This window comes from Scaptodrosophila lebanonensis, unplaced genomic scaffold (assembly GCF_003285725.1).
Source record: "Scaptodrosophila lebanonensis strain 11010-0011.00,11010-0021.00 unplaced genomic scaffold, SlebRS2 tig00000129-arrow-arrow-pilon, whole genome shotgun sequence".
Classification (NCBI taxonomy): domain Eukaryota; kingdom Metazoa; phylum Arthropoda; class Insecta; order Diptera; family Drosophilidae; genus Scaptodrosophila; species Scaptodrosophila lebanonensis.
The window spans coordinates 1,478,885-1,504,799 of record NW_022060583.1 but is presented as its reverse complement, the minus strand read 5'-3'; the positions used below and the strand labels follow the sequence as shown (position 1 = coordinate 1,504,799).

The following is a 25,915-nucleotide window of genomic DNA, read 5'->3' as shown; positions in this document are numbered from 1 at the left end:
CCCATACACATACACACACACACACACACACACAAAGACGTGTACGAGCAGATCGGCAACAAAACAGTAAACAATTGTTGGTAACAGCCCCAGCAACTTGTTGCGCTGCCAAAAAAAGAAGCAAAGACAAAAACAAAAATGTTGCCAGGCTCGCCAGAGGCTGTCGCAACAATGAGGAAGGAAGCCAACCCAGTGACTCTGTTAGTCAGTCAGTTGGTCACTTGGTTAACCAATTAGTTGGCCTGCTACACTTAACATCCATGGTGGACTGGACCGGCCTGTTTTTATTTCGGGGACCTGTCTGCCGATTGTGCAACTCGATGCCGCAAATGGCGGCCACTTGCAGGGAAGACTACTTTTACTTTAGCCAGATTAATGAACAAGCGATGTGTGTTCAATTGTGTTTATTTAAAATATATAATATGAAAATATATTATGTATCACATGTTTTGATAGTTTTTACTAATTATTGTAGCACATCCTTAGAAGTTTGGATCGCCCTCGATTTCCAGCATAAAATGATCGTATTCATGCAGGCCCAAGTCCAGCTCATCAACCACATCGTCTTCCATGGTGGGAGACTTGTTTTCCTTTTCCTCTTCGTCGTTGCCCCTCGTCGACTCTCTCTTCACACGCTTCGAGTAGCTTCGCGGCTCGTTCTTTAGTTTGCGCTTCGCCTTAGTCCTGCACTCGCGCTTCGACTTGATGCTGAACCAGTGTTCCGTCTTAGTTACCAAGTCCAATACCGAATCCGGCTCGGACTTCCTATTTGCGACCGGACTAGCATCCATCGTCAGCTCGCCCTTCGGCTCCGTCTTCACCTCAGTATTGCAATCGTTCCTTAGCTCGCGCTTCAGCTTGCGCTTCAGCTTGCGCCTCGAGTCGTGTTTCCGCTCACGCTTGGAGTCGTTCTTTCGCTCACGCTTGGAGTCGTGCTTTCGCTTGCGCTTCGACACATTTGTAAGCTCACATTTTGCTTCGCACCTGGGCTGGCGCGTCGAGTGGTGCTTCGGCTCATGTTTCGACTCATTCTCCTCATCACACAGCGGCTCGTTTTTCGGCACGCGCTTTGGTTGCGGTTCGTGGTGCAGCGAGGGGTTTGGCTTTGGGCTTTTATCGCGCCTTAGCTGCGATTGCGAATCAATACATAGATCGTTCTTCGACTCGATCCGCAGGTCGCATTTCGGTTCAAAATCGACCTGTGGGTCGGGCTTCGGCTCTATCTTTAGTATACACTCAGTTGCCAAGTTAAGATCGCGCTTAAAGCTCACCATGCTATTCGGAATTGTCTTTACCAGGCGTGTAGGCTCCATCTTCCTCGGCTTCTGCTCGGTCTTTGGGCGAGTCGGTTCGGTCTTCAAAATAGTTGACTCAGTCTTCTCGGTCTTGCGCGGGCAGAAGTTCAACGCGTTTGCCGGTTTGAGCTTTGCCCACCGCTTCGATTTGAACTCTGGCTGTGTGTGAATCTGTAGCATAAGATTCTGATTGATGGCTGGGAAGCCACGATGCTTGTAAAATGGGCCATAGTAGTGAGTGCGATTGTAGTGACGCTTCAGTTCGGCCTGAGAAGGATAACGACTGAGATTGGGCTTCACAAACTTATTTTCCGCCGTCACATACTGCTCGTAGTATTCATCTGAAAGTTGATAAAAATGCAACAATCTTGTATTAATTGAGCGGGAGCATGACCTACCCAGGGTTAAATTTGTATAGAGTGGGTCCAGAAGAGTCATTATTCTTGATTTATTTTACTTTCTACGCTATAAATATTACTTAACTGCAATGAGGGTCAAGTACAATTATACGAGTTTACAAAAATAATGCATAACTTACCAAAAGTCTTTCTAGCACTAAGTGCTTTAAAATTAAACGTTGCTTCAAATGATTTCTTAAACAATATTGAGGTCCACAAAAGGTTGCTGAAACGAACAATAGAATGCATATCCCTATTAACAATTTCTGCAGAGTTCTTTTAAGAGCACGACGTCATCAGTGAACTTTAGTTATAGAACAAAAAGTTGATAAGATCATGCGCAAATCCGCTGGTGGATGCTGCTCCAGCAAAGATCAGATCTCCCAATGCAGTCGAAAGGAAAAGAATAAATATTTAACTAGGACCGACACACTCACAATTTACAGATATAATTAAAATAAGTATGCATGCAAATTTCATTTGATTTCTGATTAGAGCTCAAAAGGCAGACACAACATTGTCTCTGGTTTTCTGAATTTCTACATTTGCTTTGTCACTGCCAGCGGCAGCCATGTTGAAAAAAAGATGAAATGAAAAGTGAGTGTGTGTGTGTTGGTCAGAAAAATGTTCCAATATGTGCGAAACGAAGTAGAAACGGAACATGCGTTTTTTCCCCAACTCGTCAGCTATTTGATGCGTGACTCAACTTGTGTGCCATTGAAGCATGGTTGACGAATCTGTAATTGCCCTTTATAGTATATTATAGGGCCCGACTCAATCATGGTGTACCATGATTGAACCGCAGAGCCCGTGCCAGATGAATCAATCAACACAAAACTCTTGCAGCTATTGCAATCAAAAATTTGCAGTTGGAAAAGGTTTTCTTTTGAATTGTAAACTCACCGGTACTTTCAAAAATATATGATTCGAATTCTTGCTTACAAAAAATGCTAGTTGAAAAAAAATTTAATTTAATAGCTCTATTCTCGACAAGGCTTTGCACTAAACTAATATAAGTTGTCATTGTGGCCACGTCGCAATTTCACAGCCTCCTATGGCAGAAATGTACAGCACAAGTTAAAAGGACATTTATACTCGTATGTTCGCATATCGATAGTTTTTAAAGCGACGTGCTTTTGTTATCGATAGGCACGCAGTAATAGGAGTTTATTATAATTTTTTGGTTTTACTTTTCTGTGTTGTTCATTTTTTTATTGCTCCTAAAAATATTTGTAAGCTCTGTATTTAAAAAGCAAAATCGTTAATTAGATTGGTCCAAATGCATGTAACACTAAAAAAGCACAAAAATTATAAATGACGATTTTATTATGTCTGTAATACAATATATGTATGAATATTGACAGTTGTTACAGGTACATTTGTAAGAGTCCTCAGATTGGTTCGGATTCCATCGATTTTATTATCTAATGCTGTTGAATTGTTGTCTCTCCGAAGATCGGATAAATACTGGTATGAACGAGCGGGATGTTTATTACATGGAAGCATCGCTATCTTCCCCAGATACATTTACATCGTCGTCTAAAATGCCGGCTCCTTCGCTGCTACTGTGGACGCTCGAGGTGTCGCTGGCGGACAATCTTGATATCTCCCTCGGGCCGACTGCTTTTATATCCTTGCCTCCGTAGATTAGGGGACGTAGCTCCGAAGTTTTTTTAGTTTTCTTTCGGGCAGCCACATTCTTATTGTTATTATTGTTATTAGGTGCGGTTTCCGTTACAATGAATTTGTCCGCATTCTTATTTATTTTGTCAGCAGAGATGATACTGGGTGGATTAACTGGGATCTCGTCTGCTTGATTCAATGGCTTAGAAGTGCCTTGTATGTCAGTTTTTGTGAACGGCATATGTACCGAGGGAACGTCAAGCGGTATCTCATTCTCTTCAAAGACGGTTGAAGTCCTCTTTTGAAGTTCTCCGCAAAAGTCATCCGCATCGGATAGATTCTTAAGGCGTCGGGTTACCACAGATCGGATCTCGTGTTTTGCGTCTGCAATTTGTTTTTTGTATCTCGGCAAGAGTCCGTCAAATATTTCACGAGCTCTCTTCACCGAAGCCCGAACAGTTATTTCAGTGGAGAAGCATCTTAAGGCATTCGTGTACATCTTTTTCAGTGTTGTCTCAAAGTCGTTCATGCCTTTGATCTCCTTGATTCTCAGTCTGTGCTCAATAGTGGGCCAATCAAGTACCTCCTCTACATTGTGATCGTACTTCTTGTTACTACCATACTCGCGCCACAGATCGCCGTTGTTAAATGGCCAGGTAGAGAGCAAGTATTTTTCCTTGCGTAGGGTCCTCAAGAAGTGGTCGCAATATTTTCGCTCTATCTGGCCATCGATGTGGTCGTAGTTTACATTCGGCCCCAAGGGGGCAGGTGGAATTTCGCTCTTAACTTCCATGGCACTGGGATAGGCCTTGGAATAGGAATATGTGGTCGACTGTAACTTGCGCTTCTTCTTGTCCTCCTTGGGTTTCAGCTCCACTTCGTTGTCGAAGTCAATCGACACCAGTCTGGTGTAGAACAAGCTTCGCAATTCCTTTCCGGCCATATTTACGGGAGTGCCCTCCAGATTGAACAACATGCAGTTCTCGAACATCAGTTGAAAGTCCTCCAAAGCTTCGTCAGCTTGCCAATAGTAATTATTGTCCAATCGCTTCTTGATCGTCGAGAGGTCCATCGGATGTTTCACCACATTGTGATAGTCGGGGATCCCCAGGGCAATTGCATCTACTGGCTTCTTGAAGTGCTGCGACCAGCGGCTGCGCCAGATATAATTTAAAACCTTCTTCAACTCCTCCAACACGTTCGTCTTTCTACCAGGGCGGTTGGGAAGAGGCAGCACCGGCGGCTGTACGATCCCATTCACTGGTTGTATATATGGTTCAATGCGTGGAATGGGCGCGATTTGCTTCTGCTCTGTCATTCTGGAATAAGTCTTCAACTCAGTAGCTTTGAGAAATCAAATCCCTTTACGAGTTCAATATCTGAAACGGACAGAGAAGTTTCTATTAAATAAAATGACAAATTTTGTAAAACTATTTGCTTACCTTATGATTTATTCTGACAGGCTGTTTGATCCCCAGAAAATGGTCTTAGGGATTGCTGAAAATAATTTCTGTGTTGTAATTTGTTTATTATTGATATTTACCTTATGAATTTTTAGATGTTTCTGCTTGAACCGCTCAGACAATAATAAATGTATCCTGAAGTATTCCAGCCTTGTTGATGTGACTGCCGATGCTATGGTGGAGTTGTTAATTGGAAAACTGTAAAGCTGTCAGGTCTATTGTGCTCTGAAAAATATCTCCTTTGGTATTCTAACTAGGGATGCGTGATATACATCGATGTTCAATATAACATCGATGTTTGCTTTCGATGTATCGAGATTTTATGATATATTAAAGAGGTCAAAATCGAATCATAAATCGATCAGCATCAGCAGAATCGAGCATCGAGCGCACGCATTAAATTATACTTTGAAATATTGCTGTCTATTTATTATATAAGAGATTTAGTTTATAAAAAATGTATGTGTACTATATTGTTGTGCATAATTGAAGAAAACTAATTGAACAGCCAAGCCCGTGAAAACGGCGCCAAAGCAAGACGGATAATGCCTGTTGTTTGGAAGTGCTTTTACTTTTAGCCATTCCTGATTTAATAAATTGTGTTATTTTGTTTACCGAAATATTTTATCATGGTACTAAGCAAAAAAGTGTCGTATGGAATTATTACGATAAAGTTAGCGATAAATCTGCTAAGTGCAGGCTTTGTCTAAAAATTTTAAAGTCCAACTAAATTAATTTTAATATCACAAATGGATCTAATTTTAGCCGTTTGTAGGCCAAGCGTGTTAACAAACTTATCTTCTTGCAACATTTTCCTAATCACCAATGCAACATATAGCAATAAATCTCTAAATACCTAAAATTTCTCAATGCAAACGTTCGTTTCATGTTTTGATCATAATATTTAAATCAAATGCGATATATCGAAAACATCGATGTTTTTCGTTGATATATCGCAATACTTGTACATACTTGATGAGCATCCCTAATTCGACCTCCGGTAAGGTGTGTAAACAAGATAATGGATAATATTTTTTGTTGCTCTTTGATATCTTTACTTTTTTAAAAATTATTGTAATTTTATTTAATTTTGAATTTTTTGTTTGCTTCTATTGTTTTTATACCCTGTACCCGTAGGGTAAAAAGGGTATATTAGGTTTGTGCAAAGTATGTAACATGCAGAAGGAAGCATCTCCGATCCCCATAAAGTATATACATATACAAGTATTCTGAATCAGCATGACGAGAGAAATCGATCTAGACTTGTCCGTCCGTCCGTCTGGATGAACGCAAGGATCTCAGAAACTATAAAAGCTAGAATAACCAATGTTGGTATCCTAAGTCCGAGAAAGGACGAGTTTATTTTATTTTTTTGAATTTTTCCCCCCTTCCTCCGCTACAGAATTTCGTCAATACCGTCCACATTTCAAAAGCTACCCTAACCAAACTTTCTAATAATTATCTATTTCTATATAATTACCTATTTTTGTTTCAAAATTCATCTATCGGTCAATTCTAAGAAAAGTTATTAGCGAAACAATTTCACTCCGCTACTACGCCAACAAGCTGCAGCAACAAGTTCGCTCTTCTTCCTCTTTTTGCTGCTGCTATGGGCGCATATAATTCAGTGACGGAAGTTTACCTGGGTACAGGGTATTTCACTGTCGGGCTTGCTCGACTGTAGCGTTATCTCTTGTTATTTTTAATATTTGAATGTATATCACGTATGTTTTTATGTTATGATTTATGTTCATGGTATTGACAGATATTTGTCAGAAATAAATAAATATGAATGCGGTCCAATGCGACAGAAATATACACTAACATACTAATTGCGTCTATGCGTGTCAATGCATGTCTGTGTGTATGTCTCGTGTGCCTGTGCAAAGCAGTAACAACAACAACTGTTCGGGCACTGCTTGCTCATATACAATACAGTGGAAACTCCCTTAACGGACACCTCTTTTATCCGGACACTCTCTTCGGCGGTCACTTTTTCTAAAACATTCGATCGGTGTATAAAGTATTTAAGTATCCCCTTTAGCGGACACTCCCCTTGGGCGGACAAAAATTGGCAGACCGTGAGTGTCCGGCCAAGAGGGTTTTCACTGTACATATGGCTTTATTGGCTTTTCGCCAGATTGTGGGAGGGCCATCATACCCAAAAATGTTATATTTGGATTCATCACTAAAGATAACCTTTTCCCAAAACGAATCTGGTTCATTAATATTCAGTTTGGCGAATTCCAGCCATTATTCCCACCGTCAAGCATGGTGGAGGAAATGCAATGGTTTGGGGGTATATAGCTGCATCTGGACCTGGAAACATGGTGTTCATTGATGAAAAAATGGACAAGCACATTTATAAAAGAATTTTGGAATCCAATTTACATGCAAGTGCCACAAAGCTCAGGCTCGATCCCAAAAAAGTCTTGTTCGAACAAGACAATGACCCGAAGCTTAAATCTTACCCCAATCACCAGATTTGAATCCCATAGAGTACTTGAGAGAAGGACAAAGAAGCACAATATCACATCCAAGGAATCCTTGAAAGCCGCATTAGCTTCTGAGTGGCGCAAAATTGATCCAAAAGAGACCAATAATTTGGTGGAGAGTATGCACCGGCGCTTACAAGCCCTTATTAAGGCCAAAGACGGGCCTACAAAATATTAACAATTAAATTATGTACATTGAAATGAAATGAAAAACAAGATAGAACGCTACAGTCGAGCAAGTCCGACAGTAAAATAGCCTGTACTCTCCACAAAAAGGAAAAATTAAAAAAAAAAATTTTGTTTTTAAATTAAATTATTAAAAAAATGAATGAATTAATTAATTAAAATTGATTAATTAAATTAAATTAGAATACATGTTTATGTTCAGTTTTAACAGCATACATTTACATCACGTACCTATGCGTGTTTATATGCGTGTATGTATGAAGCACAAAGTTGAACCAAAGCAGCAGCAACAACAACAGCTGCGGGCAGCGCATGAGCAGCGATTTTACTTATGGCTATAACTTTCTTCAGAATTGACCTATCATGATGAAATTTGGCACACGGACACATTAGTACTAATGGATGTACCTACCAACATTGATTTCAAAATTCCGAGAATTACGGAAGTTATAAGAAAAAACACGAATTGCGGGGGAGGGGGGGGGGGGGGTGTATCAGAAAAAATAAACAAACTCGATCTGCCTAGGGCTTATAGGAACCTTGATACCAATTTTGGTTATCCTAGCTCTTGTACTTACTGAGATCCTTGCGCTCATACAGACAGACGGACAGACAGACAGACGGACATGGCTATATCGACTCGGCTTCTCATCCTGATCAAGAATATATATACTTTGTGGGGTCTGCCACGCCTCCTTCTGTGTGTTACATACATGCGCACAAAACTAGTATAGCCTTTCACCCTTTGGGTACAGGCTATAATAATTCAAATACCATAAAGTGTACGAATAATTTATGGACGTAAAAACATGGCTGCTTTGATTAGATTAAGTTTTCCCCTTTACCACTTACGAAATTGTTTGTTACTGTTTTAAACATATGTAATATAAATATTAATTGTTCATTTGGATGCAAATTGTATGTTTCTAATAAATACAAGTAACCGCAAAGACATAGACAATTAAAGTCCAAAGTAAAGAGTGTACGAATAATTGTTGGTTACACTGTACAAACAAAACTGAAGACATGCTTATGTACAGTTTCGCCAGATTAATGAACACAGCGATGTGTGTTCAATTGTGTTTATTTAAAATATATAATATGAAAATATATTATGTATCACATGTTTTGATAGTTTTTACTAATTATTGTAGCACATCCTTAGAAGTTTGGATCGCCCTCGATTTCCAGCATAAAATGATCGTATTCATGCAGGCCCAAGTCCAGCTCATCAACCACATCGTCTTCCATGGTGGGAGACTTGTTTTCCTTTTCCTCTTCGTCCTTGCCCCTCGTCGACTCTCTCTTCACACGCTTCGAGTAGCTTCGCGGCTCGTTCTTTAGTTTGCGCTTCGCCTTAGTCCTGCACTCGCGCTTCGACTTGATGCTGAACCAGTGTTCCGTCTTAGTTACCAAGTCCAATACCGAATCCGACTCCCTATCCGACTTCCTATCTGCGACCGGACTAGCATCCATCGTCAGCTCGCCCTTCGGCTCCGTCTTCACCTCAGTATTGCAATCGTTCCTTAGCTCGCGCTTCAGCTTGCGCCTCGAGTCGTGTTTCCGCTCACGCTTGGAGTCGTTCTTTCGCTCACGCTTGGAGTCGTGCTTTCGCTTGCGCTTCGACACATTTGTAAGCTCACATTTTGCTTCGCACCTGGGCTGGCGCGTCGAGTGGTGCTTCGGCTCATGTTTCGACTCATTCTCCTCATCACACAGCGGCTCGTTTTTCGGCACGCGCTTTGGTTGCGGTTCGTGGTGCAGCGAGGGGTTTGGCTTTGGGCTTTTATCGCGCCTTAGCTGCGATTGCGAATCAATACATAGATCGTTCTTCGACTCGATCCGCAGGTCGCATTTCGGTTCAAAATCGACCTGTGGGTCGGGCTTCGGCTCTATCTTTAGTATACACTCAGTTGCCAAGTTAAGATCGCGCTTAAAGCTCACCATGCTATTCGGAATTGTCTTTACCAGGCGTGAAGGCTCCATCTTCCTCGGCTTCTGCTCGGTCTTTGGGCGAGTCGGTTCGGTCTTCAAAATAGTTGACTCGGTCTTCTCAGTCTTGCGCGGGCAGAAGTTCAACGCGTTTGCCGGTTTGAGCTTTGCCCACCGCTTCGATTTGAACTCTGGCTGTGTGTGAATCTGTAGCATAAGATTCTGATTTATGGCTGGGAAGCCACGATGCTTGTAAAATGGGCCATAGTAGTGAGTGCGATTGTAGTGACGCTTCAGTTCGGCCTGAGAAGGATAACGACTGAGATTGGGCTTCACAAACTTATTTTCCGCCGTCACATACTGCTCGTAGTATTCATCTGAAAGTTGATAAAAATGAAACAATCTTGTATTAATTGAGCGGGAGCATGACCTACCCAGGGTTAAATTTGTATAGAGTGGGTCCAGAAGAGTCATTATTCTTGATTTATTTTACTTTCTACGCTATAAATATTACTTAACTGCAATGAGGGTCAAGTACAATTATACGAGTTTGCAAAAATAATGCATAACTTACCAAAAGTCTTTCTAGCACTAAGTGCTTTAAAATTAAACGTTGCTTCAAATGATTTCTTAAACAATATTGAGGTCCACAAAAGGTTGCTGAAACGAACAATAGAATGCATATCCCTATTAACAATTTCTGCAGAGTTCTTTTAAGAGCACGACGTCATCAGTGAACTTTAGTTATAGAACAAAAAGTTGATAAGATCATGCGCAAATCCGCTGGTGGATGCTGCTCCAGCAAAGATCAGATCTCCCAATGCAGTCGAAAGGAAAAGAATAAATATTTAACTAGGACCGACACACTCACAATTTACAGATATAATTAAAATAAGTATGCATGCAAATTTCATTTGATTTCTGATTAGAGCTCAAAAGGCAGACACAACATTGTCTCTGGTTTTCTGAATTTCTACATTTGCTTTGTCACTGCCAGCGGCAGCCATGTTGAAAAAAGGATGAAATGAAAAGTGAGTGTGTGTGTGTTGGTCAGAAAAATGTTCCAATATGTGCGAAACGAAGTAGAAACGGAACATGCGTTTTTTCCCCAACTCGTCAGCTATTTGATGCGTGACTCAACTTGTGTGCCATTGAAGCATGGTTGACGAATCTGTAATTGCCCTTTATAGTATATTATAGGGCCCGACTCAATCATGGTGTACCATGATTGAACCGCAGAGCCCGTGCCAGATGAATCAATCAACACAAAACTCTTGCAGCTATTGCAATCAAAAATTTGCAGTTGGAAAAGGTTTTCTTTTGAATTGTAAACTCACCGGTACTTTCAAAAATATATGATTCGAATTCTTGCTTACATAAAATGCTAGTTGAAAAAAAATTTAATTTAATAGCTCTATTCTCGACAAGGCTTTGCACTAAACTAATATAAGTTGTCATTGTGGCCACGTCGCAATTTCACAGCCTCCTATGGCAGAAATGTACAGCACAAGTTAAAAGGACATTTATACTCGTATGTTCGCATATCGATAGTTTTTAAAGCGACGTGCTTTTGTTATCGATAGGCACGCAGTAATAGGAGTTTATTATAATTTTTTGGTTTAATTTTCTGTTGTTCATTTTTTTATTTCCTCTAAAAATATTTGTAAGCTCTGTATACAAAAAGCAAAATCGTTAATTAGATTGGTCCAAATGCATGTAACACTAAAAAAGCACAAAAATTATAAATGACGATTTTATTATGTCTGTAATACAATATACATAAGTATGAATATTGACAGTTGTTACAGGTACATGGTAAGAGTCCTCAGATTGGTTCGGATTCCATCGATTTTATTATCTAATGCTGTTGAATTGTTGTCTCTCCGAAGATCGGATAAATCCTGGTATGTTTTTGTACATTTATGGTGTGGAGTATTTGAACGAGCGGGATGTTTATTACATGGAAGCATCGCTCTCTTCCCCAGATACATTTACATCGTCGTCTAAAATGCCGGCTCCTTCGCTGCTACTGTGGACGCTCGAGGTGTCGCTGGCGGACAATCTTGATATCTCCCTCGGGCCGACTGCTTTTATATCCTTGCCTCCGTAGATTAGGGGACGTAGCTCCGAAGTTTTTTTAGTTTTCTTTCGGGCAGCCACATTCTTATTGTTATTATTGTTATTAGGTGCGGTTTCCGTTACAATGAATTTGTCCGCATTCTTATTTATTTTGTCAGCAGAGATGATACTGGGTGGATTAACTGGGATCTCGTCTGCTTGATTCAATGGCTTAGAAGTGCCTTGTATGTCAGTTTTTGTGAACGGCATATGTACCGAGGGAACGTCAAGCGGTATCTCATTCTCTTCAAAGACGGTTGAAGTCCTCTTTTGAAGTTCTCCGCAAAAGTCATCCGCATCGGATAGATTCTTAAGGCGTCGGGTTACCACAGATCGGATCTCGTGTTTTGCGTCTGCAATTTGTTTTTTGTATCTCGGCAAGAGTCCGTCAAATATTTCACGAGCTCTCTTCACCGAAGCCCGAACAGTTATTTCAGTGGAGAAGCATCTTAAGGCATTCGTGTACATCTTTTTCAGTGTTGTCTCAAAGTCGTTCATGCCTTTGATCTCCTTGATTCTCAGTCTGTGCTCAATAGTGGGCCAATCAAGTACCTCCTCTACATTGTGATCGTACTTCTTGTTACTACCATACTCGCGCCACAGATCGCCGTTGTTAAATGGCCAGGTAGAGAGCAAGTATTTTTCCTTGCGTAGGGTCCTCAAGAAGTGGTCGCAATATTTTCGCTCTATCTGGCCATCGATGTGGTCGTAGTTCACATTCGGCCCCAAGGGGGCAGGTGGAATTTCGCTCTTAACTTCCATGGCACTGGGATAGGCCTTGGAATAGGAATATGTGGTCGACTGTAACTTGCGCTTCTTCTTGTCCTCCTTGGGCTTCAGCTCCACTTCGTTGTCGAAGTCAATCGACACCAGTCTGGTGTAGAACAAGCTTCGCAATTCCTTTCCGGCCATATTTACGGGAGTGCCCTCCAGATTGAACAACATGCAGTTCTCGAACATCAGTTGAAAGTCCTCCAAAGCTTCGTCAGCTTGCCAATAGTAATTATTGTCCAATCGCTTCTTGATCGTCGAGAGGTCCATCGGATGTTTCACCACATTGTGATAGTCGGGGATCCCCAGGGCAATTGCATCTACTGGCTTCTTGAAGTGCTGCGACCAGCGGCTGCGCCAGATATAATTTAAAACCTTCTTCAACTCCTCCAACATGTTCGTCTTGCGCCCGGGACGGTTGGGAAGAGGCAGGACCGGCGGCTGTACGATCCCATTCACTGGTTGTATATATGGTTCAATGCGTGGAATGGGCGCGATTTGCTTCTGCTCTGTCATTCTGGAATAAGTCTTCAACTCAGTAGCTTTGAGAAATCAAATCCCTTTACGAGTTCAATATCTGAAACGGACAGAGAAGTTTCTATTAAATAAAATGACAAATTTTGTAAAACTATTTGCTTACCTTATGATTTATTCTGCCAGCCTGTTTGATCCCCAGAAAATGCTTTTAGGAATTGCTGAAAATAATTTGTTTTATGAGAAACATTTTCTAATGCAAATTATTATTGATATTTACCTTACGACTTTTTAGATGTTTCTGCTTGAACCGCTCAGACAATAATAAATGTATCCTGAAGTATTCCAGCCTTGTTGATGTGACAGCCGATGCTGCGGTAGAGTTGTTAATTGGAAAAGTGTAAAGCTGGAAAATGCGAATAGTTTGTGCAAACTACTAGTCTGACACTAGCAGGTACAATTGGTTTCAATGACTCCACTGATGAGCTGTTGCCGAGCTTCAGGTTAATCCTGCGCCTAGAGCATTGTTTCAGCCATCGAGTGCTAGACTTAAGAGTACGATGCGTCAATTAATCAGCAGGCTTGTAGAAGCAGGCTGATTCATAATTAACACGGTGCTTTAACCGCAATCCAATTAGTTGCAAGATTAGAAATGGTTGCACTGCTTCGATCGCCCTTCGTCTTATCAGAGCGGACGTGTCTTGGCTCAGGGCTAACCTGGCCAGGTTCGCAATTTGAAATTGTTACTCATTGTAATGTAATCATCATCTTCCTCTGTCTGTTACGTCATCATTTTGGAGGCACACAATCAAGAGTGCCACATTAATGCTTCAAATGTACATGCTATGGAAACAGAAACATCAATATAAATCGATGATATCAACTCTATAATGGCTGAAATGTATCGTAATTGCGGCTCGTGGCTCGCGCGGCTCTTTGCCGGGGCCGTGGCCGGGTCTTATTTCCTGTCTCTCGGAGCGTCGCAGTTGACGCAAGCGTCTAAATATTTCCGAGGCTTATCAGCACCGACGACTCCGATGACAAGAGCCACGAAATTGTTTTGTCTATATGCAAGCATGAACAAATATGTGGGTATATCTATGTACCTATATATGTACATATTAGATGCCTTTTGTTTTATTACAAACACGCGGACATATTTGTAAACAGATAAGCATGCGAACATAAACATAAATATATAAGAATTATTTTTTAAAAACATACATAAACATATAGCATACTATATACTCGTATGCATTTATACAAGTATTACTCATACAAATAATGTACACTTCATGCAAGCAATTCATTTTTCAATTACCAAAACTTTCCTCTACTGGAAGATTACAAAGTTACGAAATGTATGCTTATTACAAATATTCAACAAATGCGCACAACAATTTGTTAGTCAGTTATATTATACATATGTATGTACATATGTATATATATAAGTATAGATACAAAAAAAAAAAAGAAAAAAAAGGGGAAGTATTATATTATATATTATAGATATGGTGTATGTACGCGTACTCGTATGTATCTTATATGTTTGTACTAAGTAAATAATTAATGTCCTGTCTCTATATCTGAACAAAGGCTCCTGCCCTCTGTCCCTCGAAGAATATTGCACAGAAATCTGGGCTCTCGCCCCTCAGTTGCCGAACTTAATGGACTTCTCCGTATGCTGGCGACTGAAGCTGGCGCTGCTCCGGCCCCCATTCTTCAGTATGCCATTGCCGATGGGCGCTCCATTGGGTGTGCCGGACTCGTAATTGCTGCCGAGGAGCTGATGCTGCTGGGCATTGGACGGCGTCTTCTTCAGCGTTGTGCGCTGCAGCGTGTCCCGCTTCCCGTTCGCGCCCCGCTGCTCACTGTACTCCCCAATGGTCACTGTGCCCAGCCGCAGTGTTCGCCGCTGATTGCCATTCTGGGCGCCGTTCTGACCACCATTCTGGCCGCTCCCCGGTCGTCGCTGCACGGCATCGTAGTCGGGCCTGGGAGTTGCTGGCGCTCGCAAGCCACCCACCGTCACAGAGGGGGCAACATTCCGAGTGGGCGAGAGAGGAGAGGGGGAGGAGGCCTGCTGGCTGGCCTTGGACACTCCATTCAACTGCTGTGGCGCTTGAGGCGGCTGTGGATTTGCAAACTCTGGTGGCTACGACCAGAAGTTAAGCCTCGACTCAGAACATTTCTATAGGAATTTGAAGAATATTCTACGCTTACCGGTGGCGGCAATTCTGGTATGCCATTGTTGTTGTTGTTGTTGTTGTTGCTCGCTCCACCATTAAGTAGCAACTGTCGACTGTTATTGCTGTTGTTGTTGTTGTTGTTGCTGCTGCTGGTGTTATTGCTGCGATAGCAGCTATCATCGGGCATAATCGAAGTGCGTTTTAGCGTCTCGCCGCGCTGCTGCATTATGGAATTGTAAATATAGATATGAATAGGAATAGGAATAGGAATACAATATAATTTCAAAATTGAGAATATAGTATATACACAAGTAAACATATATTGATGGTATAAATTAATTGTCTGCGAGTATTCGCACAATCTGTCGATTTAATGGCCAGCTCATGCGATTGGCAGTTTCTCAGAAGCCATAAGGTTGAGTGTCCCAAGACTATCTATCCTTAAGTCTTTCATCATAAAGAGTATTTTTTAACCGAATTGAAGGAATTCATTCGGGTTCGAATTTCTAAACTTGAAGTCATTCTAAATACTGGTTGAAGACACAAGTATCTGTTTGTTTTTTTCCATCCAACGCATTGCCACAAATGGTTGAGCTAGCTAGTAACACTGTTGTTCATTTCAAGCGATATAGAATTTCACTCTCACTACCTCATAGGTGGACATGATGACCAGGGGTCCACCCATGCTCACTGGCCGCATGGTCGGCATTTCCGTGTCGCCGCCATCGCGTATACGTAGCAAGCTCATTGTGATTTGTCTGAGGGACAAACAAGATGGCAATACACTTTTCACTTTCCGGACTGCGAATGCTACCACGATACGTCTCTCGTACAATGAACGTAAATAAATAAATGAAATCCGTGGCCGTTGACGCGACCAAGTTGCTAACACGACTGGGTCGCTGGCGTGGCTGCTGCTCGAGTTTGGCAAGCAGGCACTAACTGGGCTGGTGGCGCTCGCCAACATCGATAAGATAACGCCATTGAGCACTAGCCTCTATTTACTTTTGGACGCTTTTGCCGCTCGTCATTTGCTGTTTGCTGTTTGCTGTTTGCCGATTGCTATTTGCCTTTTTGTTTATGTCTATTCTCGTCTCTTCTGCGCAATTGGCGTGAGTCATTATCACTCGACGGGTGATGATGTTGTTGCTGTTGCTGTTGCTGATTCTTTGGACCGAGCGCATCTTGGCACTGGCACGAGATATTTTCGTGACGGGGTGAAATGGAAAATGCGCTGGCAGACAGACACAAACTAAATACTTGTATGTACAAAATGTATCAAGTGCAGGCAAGCGAGCGACAACTGCCGCCCTCAAGCGTAACCAGATGACGACGACGACGTCGACGACGCTGATGACGCTGACATAATGGTTAGATAATGTAGAAGCGATCTCATAAATCACAATTTACAATTCACAATTCATTCAGCAGTCAGCAGCCAGAGTCCCCCACAATGCGCATTCACTTTTCATTAACGAAAGTAAAAACGCATTAAGTAAACGAAAAGTCAGACTTAATGGAGCCCATTGTTGTTGCTGCGATAGCTAGGGTTGTGGAGCAGTGTCAAGAGGTGTGACATATGGAAATCGGACGGAGGCGACGTTATTACACATGAATAGGCTTTATTGTTACAAAAATAAAACAAGAGAGAAGACTGCGCCCATAGCAGAAGCAAGAAGTGGACTTAATATACCCTTTATAGCCTCTGGGTACAGGGTATAAAAAAACGTATTTTTCGGTACCTCAAATTATACATAAATATGTAGTATTAATAAATATTAAAGTTTTTTTTTTTTTGTTATAATAATTGGTCCGGCTGGTGGCTATCGTGCACCAATTTGGATAACGTTTTTGAAGATCATAAGAATACCTAAGCCCATAAACCAAAAATAAACTCTACTAAGAGAGAGTTTTTCCGTGTGTAGGAATAAGACAAGTTTAGAGTTTGGCTCGAAAGATCTCGCTGCTCACACAGCTGGTCTTACTGATTCGACTTGGCATGCTAGTCTCATAGACTTTCTAGAATATAAAAATACTTTCGGAACATGTGCACCATATAAGGGAACTACTTCTTATAAAGCCATAATTTGGGACGGTTTTAAGGGACTCTCTCTCTCTCTCTTAAGAAGCACAGTTGGTATGACTCAAATGTGATGTTATAATCCGTATCAATTAAAGTTCAATTATAGTATATAGTGCTCTCTCCTTATTCTGGATGGTTCTGTTCAACTTTTTTGAGAGACTCTTCAAGTCAACTTTATTTATTTCTATCTTTAGAATGTAGTGTAAAAAGTGGGCTATCGATGATCGATCTGAACAAGTATTTACAGAATTTAGTGTTATCTTCCACATAGCACTTGAAGCTCTCACAGTCGTATGAGAAGTAGCAGTGACATATATTTATGGCGATCAGTTTTTAAGTTTGCTTTAATTGGTCAAGTAAGCAGAGTCTAGGGCATGAGCTGTTTCGCAATCTCTCTTGATTTTTATGACGCCTCTTATACCCATTCGTTTGTCCAATTTGCTGTGTAAATGCAGTTTTTCGCTTTCAAGAGCCGAGCAAATAATTCAGAGGCGCTAACAAACTTGAAAGAAAACAAAACAAAACAAAACACAAAACCCACACTGGCCGACAACAATAAATGAACAATAACTGAACAATAACTACAAGATATACTATGGTTGACCTTTGCAGCTAACAGTTGCATTCATTAGCAACAGTTGCTGGCTTAACTGTTTGCTTTGGCGTATAGCATTGCCAAATTCTTATTAGCCGAACAAAAAAATGAGTAAAAAGTGACTGTAATTGCGACTGTGACTTGGACTGCGACTTAGTCGGCGGCTCACCTTGTGCTCGCTCTCATGGAACCCGTTCCTGAACATGCGCTGATGCGCCCGCTTGAATTCGTCCATCAGCGCTGTGTGCTGATCTCCACCGGCCCCGTTGCTCTTGCACTCGCTGCCATGCGATGCGGCAGCGATGCCAGCAACGGCCGTCGATGAGCGCTGCTTATGTGACACTTGGCGTGCAACCGCAAGAGAATTCCCTGCACCACCGATGATGTTGTGGTGGCTGCTATTGTGATTGTGTGGCCGATCTTCATCTCGATCGCGTTCCCGATTAAAGTGACTGTTGTGGTTGTTGCGTTGCTGCTGATGCTGCTGCTGCTGATGCTGTTGCTGCTGTTGCTGCTTCTGCTTCTGCAAGAGACCAATTATGTTATTGTTGTTGCCGTACGAGTATTGAGCAACCTGCGCATTTCACTTACCTCTTTGCGCTTCTTCAGCTCCTCGTTTATGGCACTGGAGAGCGTGCTGCCGGCGCACGTTTCACTTTTGATTGCCTCCGTTGCTGCTGCTGCTGTTGCTGTTGCTGTCGTTGCTGTTGTTGTTTTTGGTGCTGCCGGTGGCGACTTTGGTGGCGATCGGGGCGGTGGCTGTGATGTCACAGGTCGGGGAATGTTGCGCTTTATGGTGCTGCGATTGCTCGTACTGCTGCCGTGGGCTCTGCTCATCGAAGTCGACTGCGTCCGTTGGATCCTCTGCAGATCCATCTGTAGTGGGGGTGGTGTTGGCGCCCCTGTGGGGCCATAAGTAGTCTTTGGGGCTGTCACATTGCTGGCTATGTAGGTGTTGTTGATCGAGGTGCCGTTTTCGGACAGCTTTATGATGGTCTTGTTGAGTTGCTTGTGCACCTCCATGCCGTGCACCCAACCCTGTATGGGCGGTTCTTCATGCACGGCCGTCAGCCGCTTGGACTTGGGGTCCGCCCAGCAGGGACTTTGGTCGCCAGTCACTGAGCTGGCCGAGCTGTTGTAGCCACTGGACTCCCCTGGAAACAGGTCGCAGCCCGCCGCTGTGCGCACAATCATATCCAACTTGCTGGCGCTCTTCATCACAGCCACAGCCTCGCTGAACAGCACATCGGAGAAGTCGATGCTGTTAACGCTAAGGATTTGATCTCCCGGACGTAGACCGGCCTCGCGTGCCACACTTCGCTCCTTCGTGAATTGTATAAAGATGCCGGGCTTCCATTCCGGACCCTTGCATATTCCCAGGCCGAGTTTTGTGCGGGGCGCCACATGCAGCACCACGTTGATGTCACGGCTAGCGGCTCGTCGCTCCATCACGTTGCACGTCTTAAAGGAGCTTTCAGAAGGCGTGCCGCTCACGCTCGGCATCTTGACCACATTCCAGGACAGCCGCTCGTCCACCTGACTGATTGGGAAAGGGGAAGAGAGCACTTATGTAGCTTATTAAATGCAATAGCCTATGGACTTTACTTACTCCTTCACTGGCAACATTCCCACGCCACGCACTTTCAGTATGACACGATCCTGACTGGCCACCAACTGTATGAACTCCTTGTGCACGGCATCGTCCAGACGAAAGCCATTAATGCGTAAGATTTGATCGCCAATCTACGGGTGAAAAATATAACACTTACTTATGACTTATACATATGGCTTCATTACAGAACTGTTGCAGGGACGATATTTTGCAGTAAACAAAGCGAAACATTTTTATACCCTGTACCCGTAGGGTAAAAAGGGTATATTAGGTTTGTGCAAAGTATGTAACATACAGAAGGAAGCATCTCCGACCCCATAAAGTATATATATTCTTGATCAGCATGACGAGAGAAATCGATCTAGACATGTCCGTCCGTCTGTCCGTCCGTCTGGATGAACGCGAGGATCTCAGAAACTATAAAAGTTAGAATAACCAAAGTTGGCATCCAGCTTCTCCTAGGTCCGAGTAAGGACGAGTTTATGTTTTTTTTTTTTAATTTTCCCCCCCTTCCCCCGCTACAGAATTTCGTCAATAGCGTCCACATTTCAAATGCTACCTCAACCAAACTTTGCACACATAATTTATATATAATTGTCTACTGTTGTATTAAATTTTATTCAATTTTGTCAATTCTAAGAAAAGTTATTAGCGAAACAAATTCTCGCCAGTACAACCCCCACAAACTGCAGCAACAAGTTCGCTCTTCTTCTTCCTCTTTTTGCTGCTGCTTTGGGCGCATATAACTCAGTGACGGAAGTTTACCTGGGTACAGGGTATTACACTGTCGGGCTTGCTCGACTGTAGCGTTCTCTCTTGTTTTTATTGCATTAGGTAAGGCGACTTGTGCCACCAACATTGCTGTAATTATGTATATTATGTAAGCAATGCCGATTTGATCGTAAATGCCAGATCTGAAGCTGCAATTAAAAGTTAAGCGCAGGAAATACTCTGATATTTGAAGCACAAAATATATGAACGAAGCCATCGAAGCGAATTTAATTTTAAAGTTGTCTAGGAATTCTAATTTGTTCACAAGAAAGAAGCATCTGCCTTGGCGTGTAGACTCTAGGAAATGCGAGCTACTAAAGCATTTATTCGATACTGTTACAAATCCAAACATAATAAAACAATAAGGCTCCCGACATTTGTATGTATGTAATTCTTAATCTATGTATGTATGTTTTACATTTCATTCAAATCAAGTAATCCCATGGCGCTCCTCAAGTTGTAGCAGCTATTCGGTTAGCCACTACAAATATTGCCTTATTATATAAATCAAGGCTTGAAATTCTACAATCTCGGATGCTGAAGTACCTATCAGCCGATGTTAGTGAATATTTAATAGAAGCGTAAGTCAGTTATTCACATTTTCTTTTGTACTTGCAGGTGTCTTTGATTGCGACTGCCTTATGTTTTATTTCGCAATTAAGAAACAATTGTATTTTGGTTGATCAAGTCCACACATACAAACATAAGTATACCTCTTTCGTCCGAGAATTCCATCACAACTTTTTCTCTCTCTGCCTCTTCCTCAACGCTTAAGAGTAGTACGCACCACACCCAATGGTACGTAGAAGTCACGTGCGTCGCATAAAAAGAAACGAGTTCGCAACGTGCCCGACCCACTTACCCGTAAGCCCTTTAGCTGCGCCTCCCCACCGTGCTCCACGTGCGAGACGAAGAAACCGGTGCCGTACTCCTTGCCCCCACGCACCGCAAAGCCGAAGGTGGCACTGCGCTCGCCGGGCACGACGAGCAATCGACGCTGGTGGGGTCGGACCAGACGCAGAACGCGCAGACGGGAACTCGCTGGAATGGCACACCAGGAGGAGGCGGCCGTTGTGGTCAGCGTCATCACATCGCTGGAGGCCGAGCTGGTCGTTGAGCCCTGCATGCTGCTGCAGTCGGTCAATGTGCTGGCCACCGTGGACGTGGACGATGGCGCCGTCGTCGACTTTGTCGCCATGTTCGTCGCCATTGTCGAGTTTGTCGTCATCATCATCATCATTGCTGATCCGCTTGATTAGCTGGCTTGCTGAGGCGTCTAGTTCGGCGTGACTGCAGAAGACAAAGTGGAAAGGAGAGGCGTGAGTGAGACGTGAGTGAAGTGGTGAAAGAACTTGAAAAAGCAAATGAGCAGCAGCAGCAACAACAACAACAACAACAATAACAACAGCAGCAGCAACCATGACAGCAAAACTTGAGCCTGGAAATTGGGTCGCACGCATTGGCAGCCTCGGCTGCTTTCACGCACACCAACAACAACAACAACAACAGCAGCAGCAACAGTATGTTACAACAATCTCACAGGCAACGACGGCCACTTGTTGTTGATGTTGTTCCAATTCGATTCGATTCGCCAGCTTAATTGTTGTTGTTGTTGTTGCCTCTGTCACCTGGTTTGTGTCTTGGCTGAACGATTCGCGCATAATTTCACTTTTACACGTAATTCAACGCTTCACTTGCGGCCAAATGAAAAATGGTGCAACAACAATGCAGCGGCAAGCAGCAACAATATTATAGAAATTTATTATTGAAATTATGCTCAACTCTTTCCCGCGTCTTCGCCAGCGTCAACGTCAACGTCAACGTCAACGTCAGTGGCTTGTTGTTTATAAACTTTGTTTGCCTTGCAGACGCCGATTACACAGCACAACACAACACAACACGGCATTTGCAGCTGGACGAGACGAGAGCTCGTTTAAAGTTATCTTTCCCCTAAATGTTTGTGAAGATTAAAATATGACCGAGATTCCACTTATTGCTGCTATGCCAGATAATTGGCTATAACTAACAAGCTGAGCTTTGGTAATTAAGACATTATGTAGAAATGCAAAATTGTAGGGAGTTTCGAAGACAATCTTTTCGAAGGAGCTGTTAAATACTTAAATACTGAATACTACTAGCAGCTACAGCTATCAGATTTGATTTGGAATATGATTTGGAATATGACTAAAACGCACGAGAGCTAACAAAAAATTGTATGCGCTTTTGAAGCGAATGCTATCGAAACAAGTACAGCTGTGCAAGCTATTGTTTTAGTCTTTTGCTTGCATATACTTTATTAGTAAATGTGTCAAATAATTTAACTATTTAAATATATAAAATGAATAAATATTATTAAATATATATTATTAGACTGACAAATTGTTTTGTTCACAGAAATGCAACAAAGCAGTTTAGTAAAGTTGTGAAACATTTGTAGCACAGTGTTGTTGTTGCCTGAAATTTTTCTGCCCACTCTATTGCATCTGCAACGTAGTACAATATATATGTATGTATTTATTATTAGCTCTTGATGGTGATAAATCACTTGATGCACAATATTTCTCCCGCATAATGCCAGTTGGCGTCAAAAGTTCAACCAACTCATACGAAAGACTTAGGCAACGAACTTGCTTCGCCTTGGACTCTTAGGGCACTTTTATACACAAGTAACTAAGTACAAGTATATAGTGCTGATATATAAGATGGAGAAAAGAATTTTGTTGTTAATGGGCGTTACGATTGTGTCGCCGCCGAACAATTGATCGTCAAGTGAAACTTGCAGCTCTTTGTGTTTTACACACGAGTATGCAAGCGCGCGTTCGTTTATCAATTTACCCGGAATATATGTACAAACATATATCTGAATATGTCTAACGAGTCAGTCACGCGCATGTCACGCACACGAAATTCGAGGCAAGCAACAACAACAACAACAACAACAACGCAAACACAGTAGAAACGAGAACAACGCATGGCAATTGAAATACTTGTGTTTAATGGCATTGGCCCCAGCAGGTACGTGCGAGTTCGAGTGTTCAGAAAAACAATGTAAATGCGAACAACAACAACATCAACGCAAGCAACAAAAACAACAACAGCAGCCGCAGCGATCATGCTGGCATCAAGCTGCTGATCATGCTGTTGATTGACGCGTACAGGTTAATAAAAAGGCATGTCAAGATGGATGTTAAAATCAAAGCGAGCAGCCGGACTTGTGGATGGATGCTGGCTGAGCAGTTAAGAAACAGGCAAAGCAAAGCAACACAACACAACACAACAACATCAGGTCAAAATAAAAAATTATCGTACACAGTGAAAGTCACGTTCATGTCCGAAAAAAAGCAAAAATAATTACTACCGCTTCTCTTTTTCTAAAAGCAGCCACAGCGACAACAACTTTAAAAATGGCTTGCAATAAAATTTGTTTATTTTTCTGCAATTTCTTTTCGGCCAGGCAGCAGTAGCAGTAGCAGTAACAGCAACAACTTGACAACTTCTACGGAAATTTCTGCTTGAATTCGTATAATTTAAAATCATCAGCCATGGCCGAGAGCGAAAGAAAGAAAAGAATAACAAGAAAAAATTGCTTCTTTCAATTAAAACGCAAGCACAAGAATTACATATAAAAGATGCTAGAGAGGAAGTGACCAACATACAAAGTGGGACAAATCAGAAAAATATGTCATAAAACGTGTTCACTGGCTCGGCGAGGCTTTGAAAATCGATATCGACTCAGTTATTTCAATGGAATTCAGAACCTATTTCTATGGAATATATTCTTAAATGTGCCTAATAGCCTATCAAGACTATTTATTTGTGTGAAGTCAATTCAACCATCAAAAAGCAAAAGATTCAATGAACAAAATCTATCGAATTCACAGGTTTCCTATAGAAGATTTATAGGATTTATAGGTTTGTGTAAATTGAAGTAAAATACTCTTATTTGGACCAAGGGCGTTTTCAATGCTTCTGTGGTTTTATACTTGTAAAGGGATCTATGCGATTGGCGCAAGGGTTAAGAAGAAGGTAGCTTCCTTATCCTATCTTCAGTCGTACAGTTTTTACCGCCATGCTCGACAATTTATTACCAGATTCCCACTAAAAGTTTTTTTCTAATTTTACTGGACTCAACAGAGACTTGCTAGTTCTGCAAGCAAATGATATGCTAAAGTGTGCTTTGAACTTAAGGTTTTCCTACACAAGATATGTCAGGTTTTTACTGCCATTATTGATGCTCTTTCAAGAATCTTAAATGGTAAACAGCATATAACATCTTGTCAAGTGTGTATTGTTCATATTTTGGCAATATTATTTATCTCTTAAAAGCATATGGTGTTTACCAGAAATTTGCGGATAGATACTAGCAGAGAATTAAGCACAGACTTGTTTATTTATTAAAAGCTGTTAAAATTTTTATAAACAAGGCTGTTTTGGGACAAAACAAATACATTCTTTGCGTCAAAACTGGCTTAACGAAAGGGATATGGATTATGTTTATTGTATCGTGCTCCAAATTTCCGGGTTCTTGACGTTGGAAAAGTTGAAGTTGAAAAGAAAAAATGTCAACATGCCAGGGCATAGCTAAAGAATTTTCGATTTCGATTTTCCTCGCTGCATGTCAGTGACAGACTGGGATGTGTTTAACGGAATTGTCGCATCCAAACTACTGATATACAAGCTCTAGTAAGTATAATATGCTAAATAAAGTAATCAGATCTTATCACATAGGGTGGGTAATGCTCGTCAATATATAAGATGCTTAATCGTACATACTAATATAATGTAGATTTTAAGCACAGTTCTTAGAGCTAGTTAGTTATTCAATTGTTGGGTTTAGATTTGTAGTGAATTTGAGAAAAATATGTACATCAAATAAACATGCCCACTGTGCCGATCCGCCGGCCAACGGCCAACCGAGTGTCAACGCAGAATTGGCGCTAGCTGTGGAGTGGTTGGCGGGGCGGGGCGAGGCGAGGCGGCGTGGAGCAGGAAACGCACGCAGGCCAACTCATTAGAACTAATTGCCTAATTGTTGGGCAGCAACTCGTGGGCCAGTCATGCGCATGGCCGGCAGCTGGATCCGGGGCCGCGGTTACGGGTGAAAGGTGAGTGCGAGGGGCGGACAAAATGTTGCCTTTTTCATTTGAAGTGTGTGTATTAATGTAGCACTTGTAGGTACCTTCAACTCTGGATTTAACTTGGCTGGCTTTTGTTTTGCTTCAGTTTTGTTTTGTTTTGCTTTCATTTGAATGTTTTTCTGCCCATTTTGGGCGTTTTTCTTTTACTTTTCTCTTATGTTTTGCTTGCAAAGCCTCTTGCTGTTACTGCGCTGCTGCTGCTGCTACTGCTTTAGTTTTTGTTGTTTTGGTTAATTTTTTGTGGCAATAATGGTGGGGGAAGCAAACTTAATTGTAACTACAAAATAATTCGTTGTGCCACAACCGCAAATATTGTTATGTATTATCATCATCGTGATTGTTACTATTGCTATTACGAAGCTGATTGTGATTGTTATTAACGGCTTGAATGCTGTGGCTGTGGCTGCGACCGCGGCTCTGTCTGTGTCTGGCCGGGCAGGTGCCTGGCATTGCTTTTGATTTATGGATGATGGCCAAAAAACTGATAGTTGACAGCTACGGAGGCTGCCGGAGGGCAAAGAAAGCATTTTGGCAAGGCTGGTACATTTAATTTTGATAGATCGTGTGAATGCCGTGAGCGAGTGCTTGAGCGAATAATTTCAATTGATTTATCATCCTGTCGCCTGTCCGCTTTGCCTTTATATCAGATACCCATCGCAGACACGATCAGGCCTCCACAAGTTATATTTTCATTGATTAATACGCGCTCCTATGTAATCAACGTTTGTCTATATACCAGAAAATTATCCATTGGACAAATCTGTTACTGGTT

At 41.9% G+C, this 25,915-nt stretch overlaps 5 protein-coding genes across 5 annotated transcripts; all 5 read right to left on the bottom strand.

Annotated features, from left to right (window-relative positions):
- Positions 1-482: 482 nt before the first annotated feature.
- On the bottom strand, positions 483-2,023 carry LOC115628951 (cylicin-1-like). Its single transcript, XM_030525227.1, has 4 exons — positions 1,834-2,023; positions 1,694-1,777; positions 1,272-1,636; positions 483-1,199 (listed from the first exon to the last, which is right to left on the bottom strand). Exons 2-4 carry the CDS (start codon positions 1,731-1,733, stop codon positions 483-485), a joined length of 1,122 nt encoding a protein of 373 aa, XP_030381087.1. The 5' UTR covers positions 1,734-1,777; positions 1,834-2,023.
- Positions 2,024-3,001: 978 nt separating this feature from the next.
- On the bottom strand, positions 3,002-4,890 carry LOC115628901 (SWR1 complex bromodomain subunit bdf1-like). The gene is made up of 2 exons (XM_030525160.1): positions 4,759-4,890; positions 3,002-4,695 (listed from the first exon to the last, which is right to left on the bottom strand). Exon 2 carries the CDS (start codon positions 4,632-4,634, stop codon positions 3,186-3,188), a length of 1,449 nt encoding a protein of 482 aa, XP_030381020.1. The 5' UTR covers positions 4,635-4,695; positions 4,759-4,890; the 3' UTR covers positions 3,002-3,185.
- Positions 4,891-8,621: 3,731 nt separating this feature from the next.
- On the bottom strand, positions 8,622-10,156 carry LOC115628950 (balbiani ring protein 6-like). Its single transcript, XM_030525226.1, has 5 exons — positions 9,967-10,156; positions 9,827-9,910; positions 9,405-9,769; positions 9,118-9,332; positions 8,622-9,009 (listed from the first exon to the last, which is right to left on the bottom strand). Exons 2-5 carry the CDS (start codon positions 9,864-9,866, stop codon positions 8,622-8,624), a joined length of 1,008 nt encoding a protein of 335 aa, XP_030381086.1. The 5' UTR covers positions 9,867-9,910; positions 9,967-10,156.
- A 1,050-nt stretch (positions 10,157-11,206) lies between these two features.
- LOC115628898 (SWR1 complex bromodomain subunit bdf1-like) lies at positions 11,207-13,071 on the bottom strand. Its single transcript, XM_030525157.1, has 3 exons — positions 13,036-13,071; positions 12,922-12,976; positions 11,207-12,858 (listed from the first exon to the last, which is right to left on the bottom strand). The coding sequence occupies exon 3, from the start codon at positions 12,795-12,797 to the stop codon at positions 11,349-11,351; it is 1,449 nt and encodes a 482-aa protein (XP_030381017.1). The 5' UTR covers positions 12,798-12,858; positions 12,922-12,976; positions 13,036-13,071; the 3' UTR covers positions 11,207-11,348.
- A 1,172-nt stretch (positions 13,072-14,243) lies between these two features.
- LOC115628900 lies at positions 14,244-21,256 on the bottom strand. The gene is made up of 6 exons (XM_030525159.1): positions 20,868-21,256; positions 19,232-19,365; positions 18,214-19,162; positions 17,792-18,145; positions 14,979-15,164; positions 14,244-14,910 (listed from the first exon to the last, which is right to left on the bottom strand). Exons 1-6 carry the CDS (start codon positions 21,243-21,245, stop codon positions 14,407-14,409), a joined length of 2,505 nt encoding a protein of 834 aa, XP_030381019.1. The 5' UTR covers positions 21,246-21,256; the 3' UTR covers positions 14,244-14,406.
- Between the last annotated feature and the right edge of the window lie 4,659 nt (positions 21,257-25,915).

What these genes read in the sequence shown, in the direction of transcription:
- LOC115628951 (XM_030525227.1), bottom strand. Translation starts at nt 1,733, where the DNA reads ATGACTCTTCTGGACCCACTCTATACAAATTTAACCCTGG. An exon ending in CTATACAAATTTAACCCTGG is followed by an intron (nt 1,637 to 1,693) that starts GTAGGTCATGCT and finishes ATCAACTTTCAG; the next exon opens with ATGAATACTACGAGCAGTAT. An exon ending in AGACAATTCCGAATAGCATG is followed by an intron (nt 1,200 to 1,271) that starts GTGAGCTTTAAG and finishes CCCGACCCACAG; the next exon opens with GTCGATTTTGAACCGAAATG.
- LOC115628901 (XM_030525160.1), bottom strand. Translation starts at nt 4,634, where the DNA reads ATGACAGAGCAGAAGCAAATCGCGCCCATTCCACGCATTGAACCATAT.
- LOC115628950 (XM_030525226.1), bottom strand. Translation starts at nt 9,866, where the DNA reads ATGACTCTTCTGGACCCACTCTATACAAATTTAACCCTGG. An exon ending in AGACAATTCCGAATAGCATG is followed by an intron (nt 9,333 to 9,404) that starts GTGAGCTTTAAG and finishes CCCGACCCACAG; the next exon opens with GTCGATTTTGAACCGAAATG. An exon ending in CACTCGACGCGCCAGCCCAG is followed by an intron (nt 9,010 to 9,117) that starts GTGCGAAGCAAA and finishes ACACGACTCGAG; the next exon opens with GCGCAAGCTGAAGCGCGAGC.
- LOC115628898 (XM_030525157.1), bottom strand. Translation starts at nt 12,797, where the DNA reads ATGACAGAGCAGAAGCAAATCGCGCCCATTCCACGCATTGAACCATAT.
- LOC115628900 (XM_030525159.1), bottom strand. Translation starts at nt 21,245, where the DNA reads ATGATGATGATGATGACGACAAACTCGACAATGGCGACGAACATGGCG. An exon ending in GGAATGTTGCCAGTGAAGGA is followed by an intron (nt 19,163 to 19,231) that starts GTAAGTAAAGTC and finishes TTTCCCAATCAG; the next exon opens with TCAGGTGGACGAGCGGCTGT. An exon ending in TCCATGAGAGCGAGCACAAG is followed by an intron (nt 15,165 to 17,791) that starts GTGAGCCGCCGA and finishes TCCATAATGCAG; the next exon opens with CAGCGCGGCGAGACGCTAAA.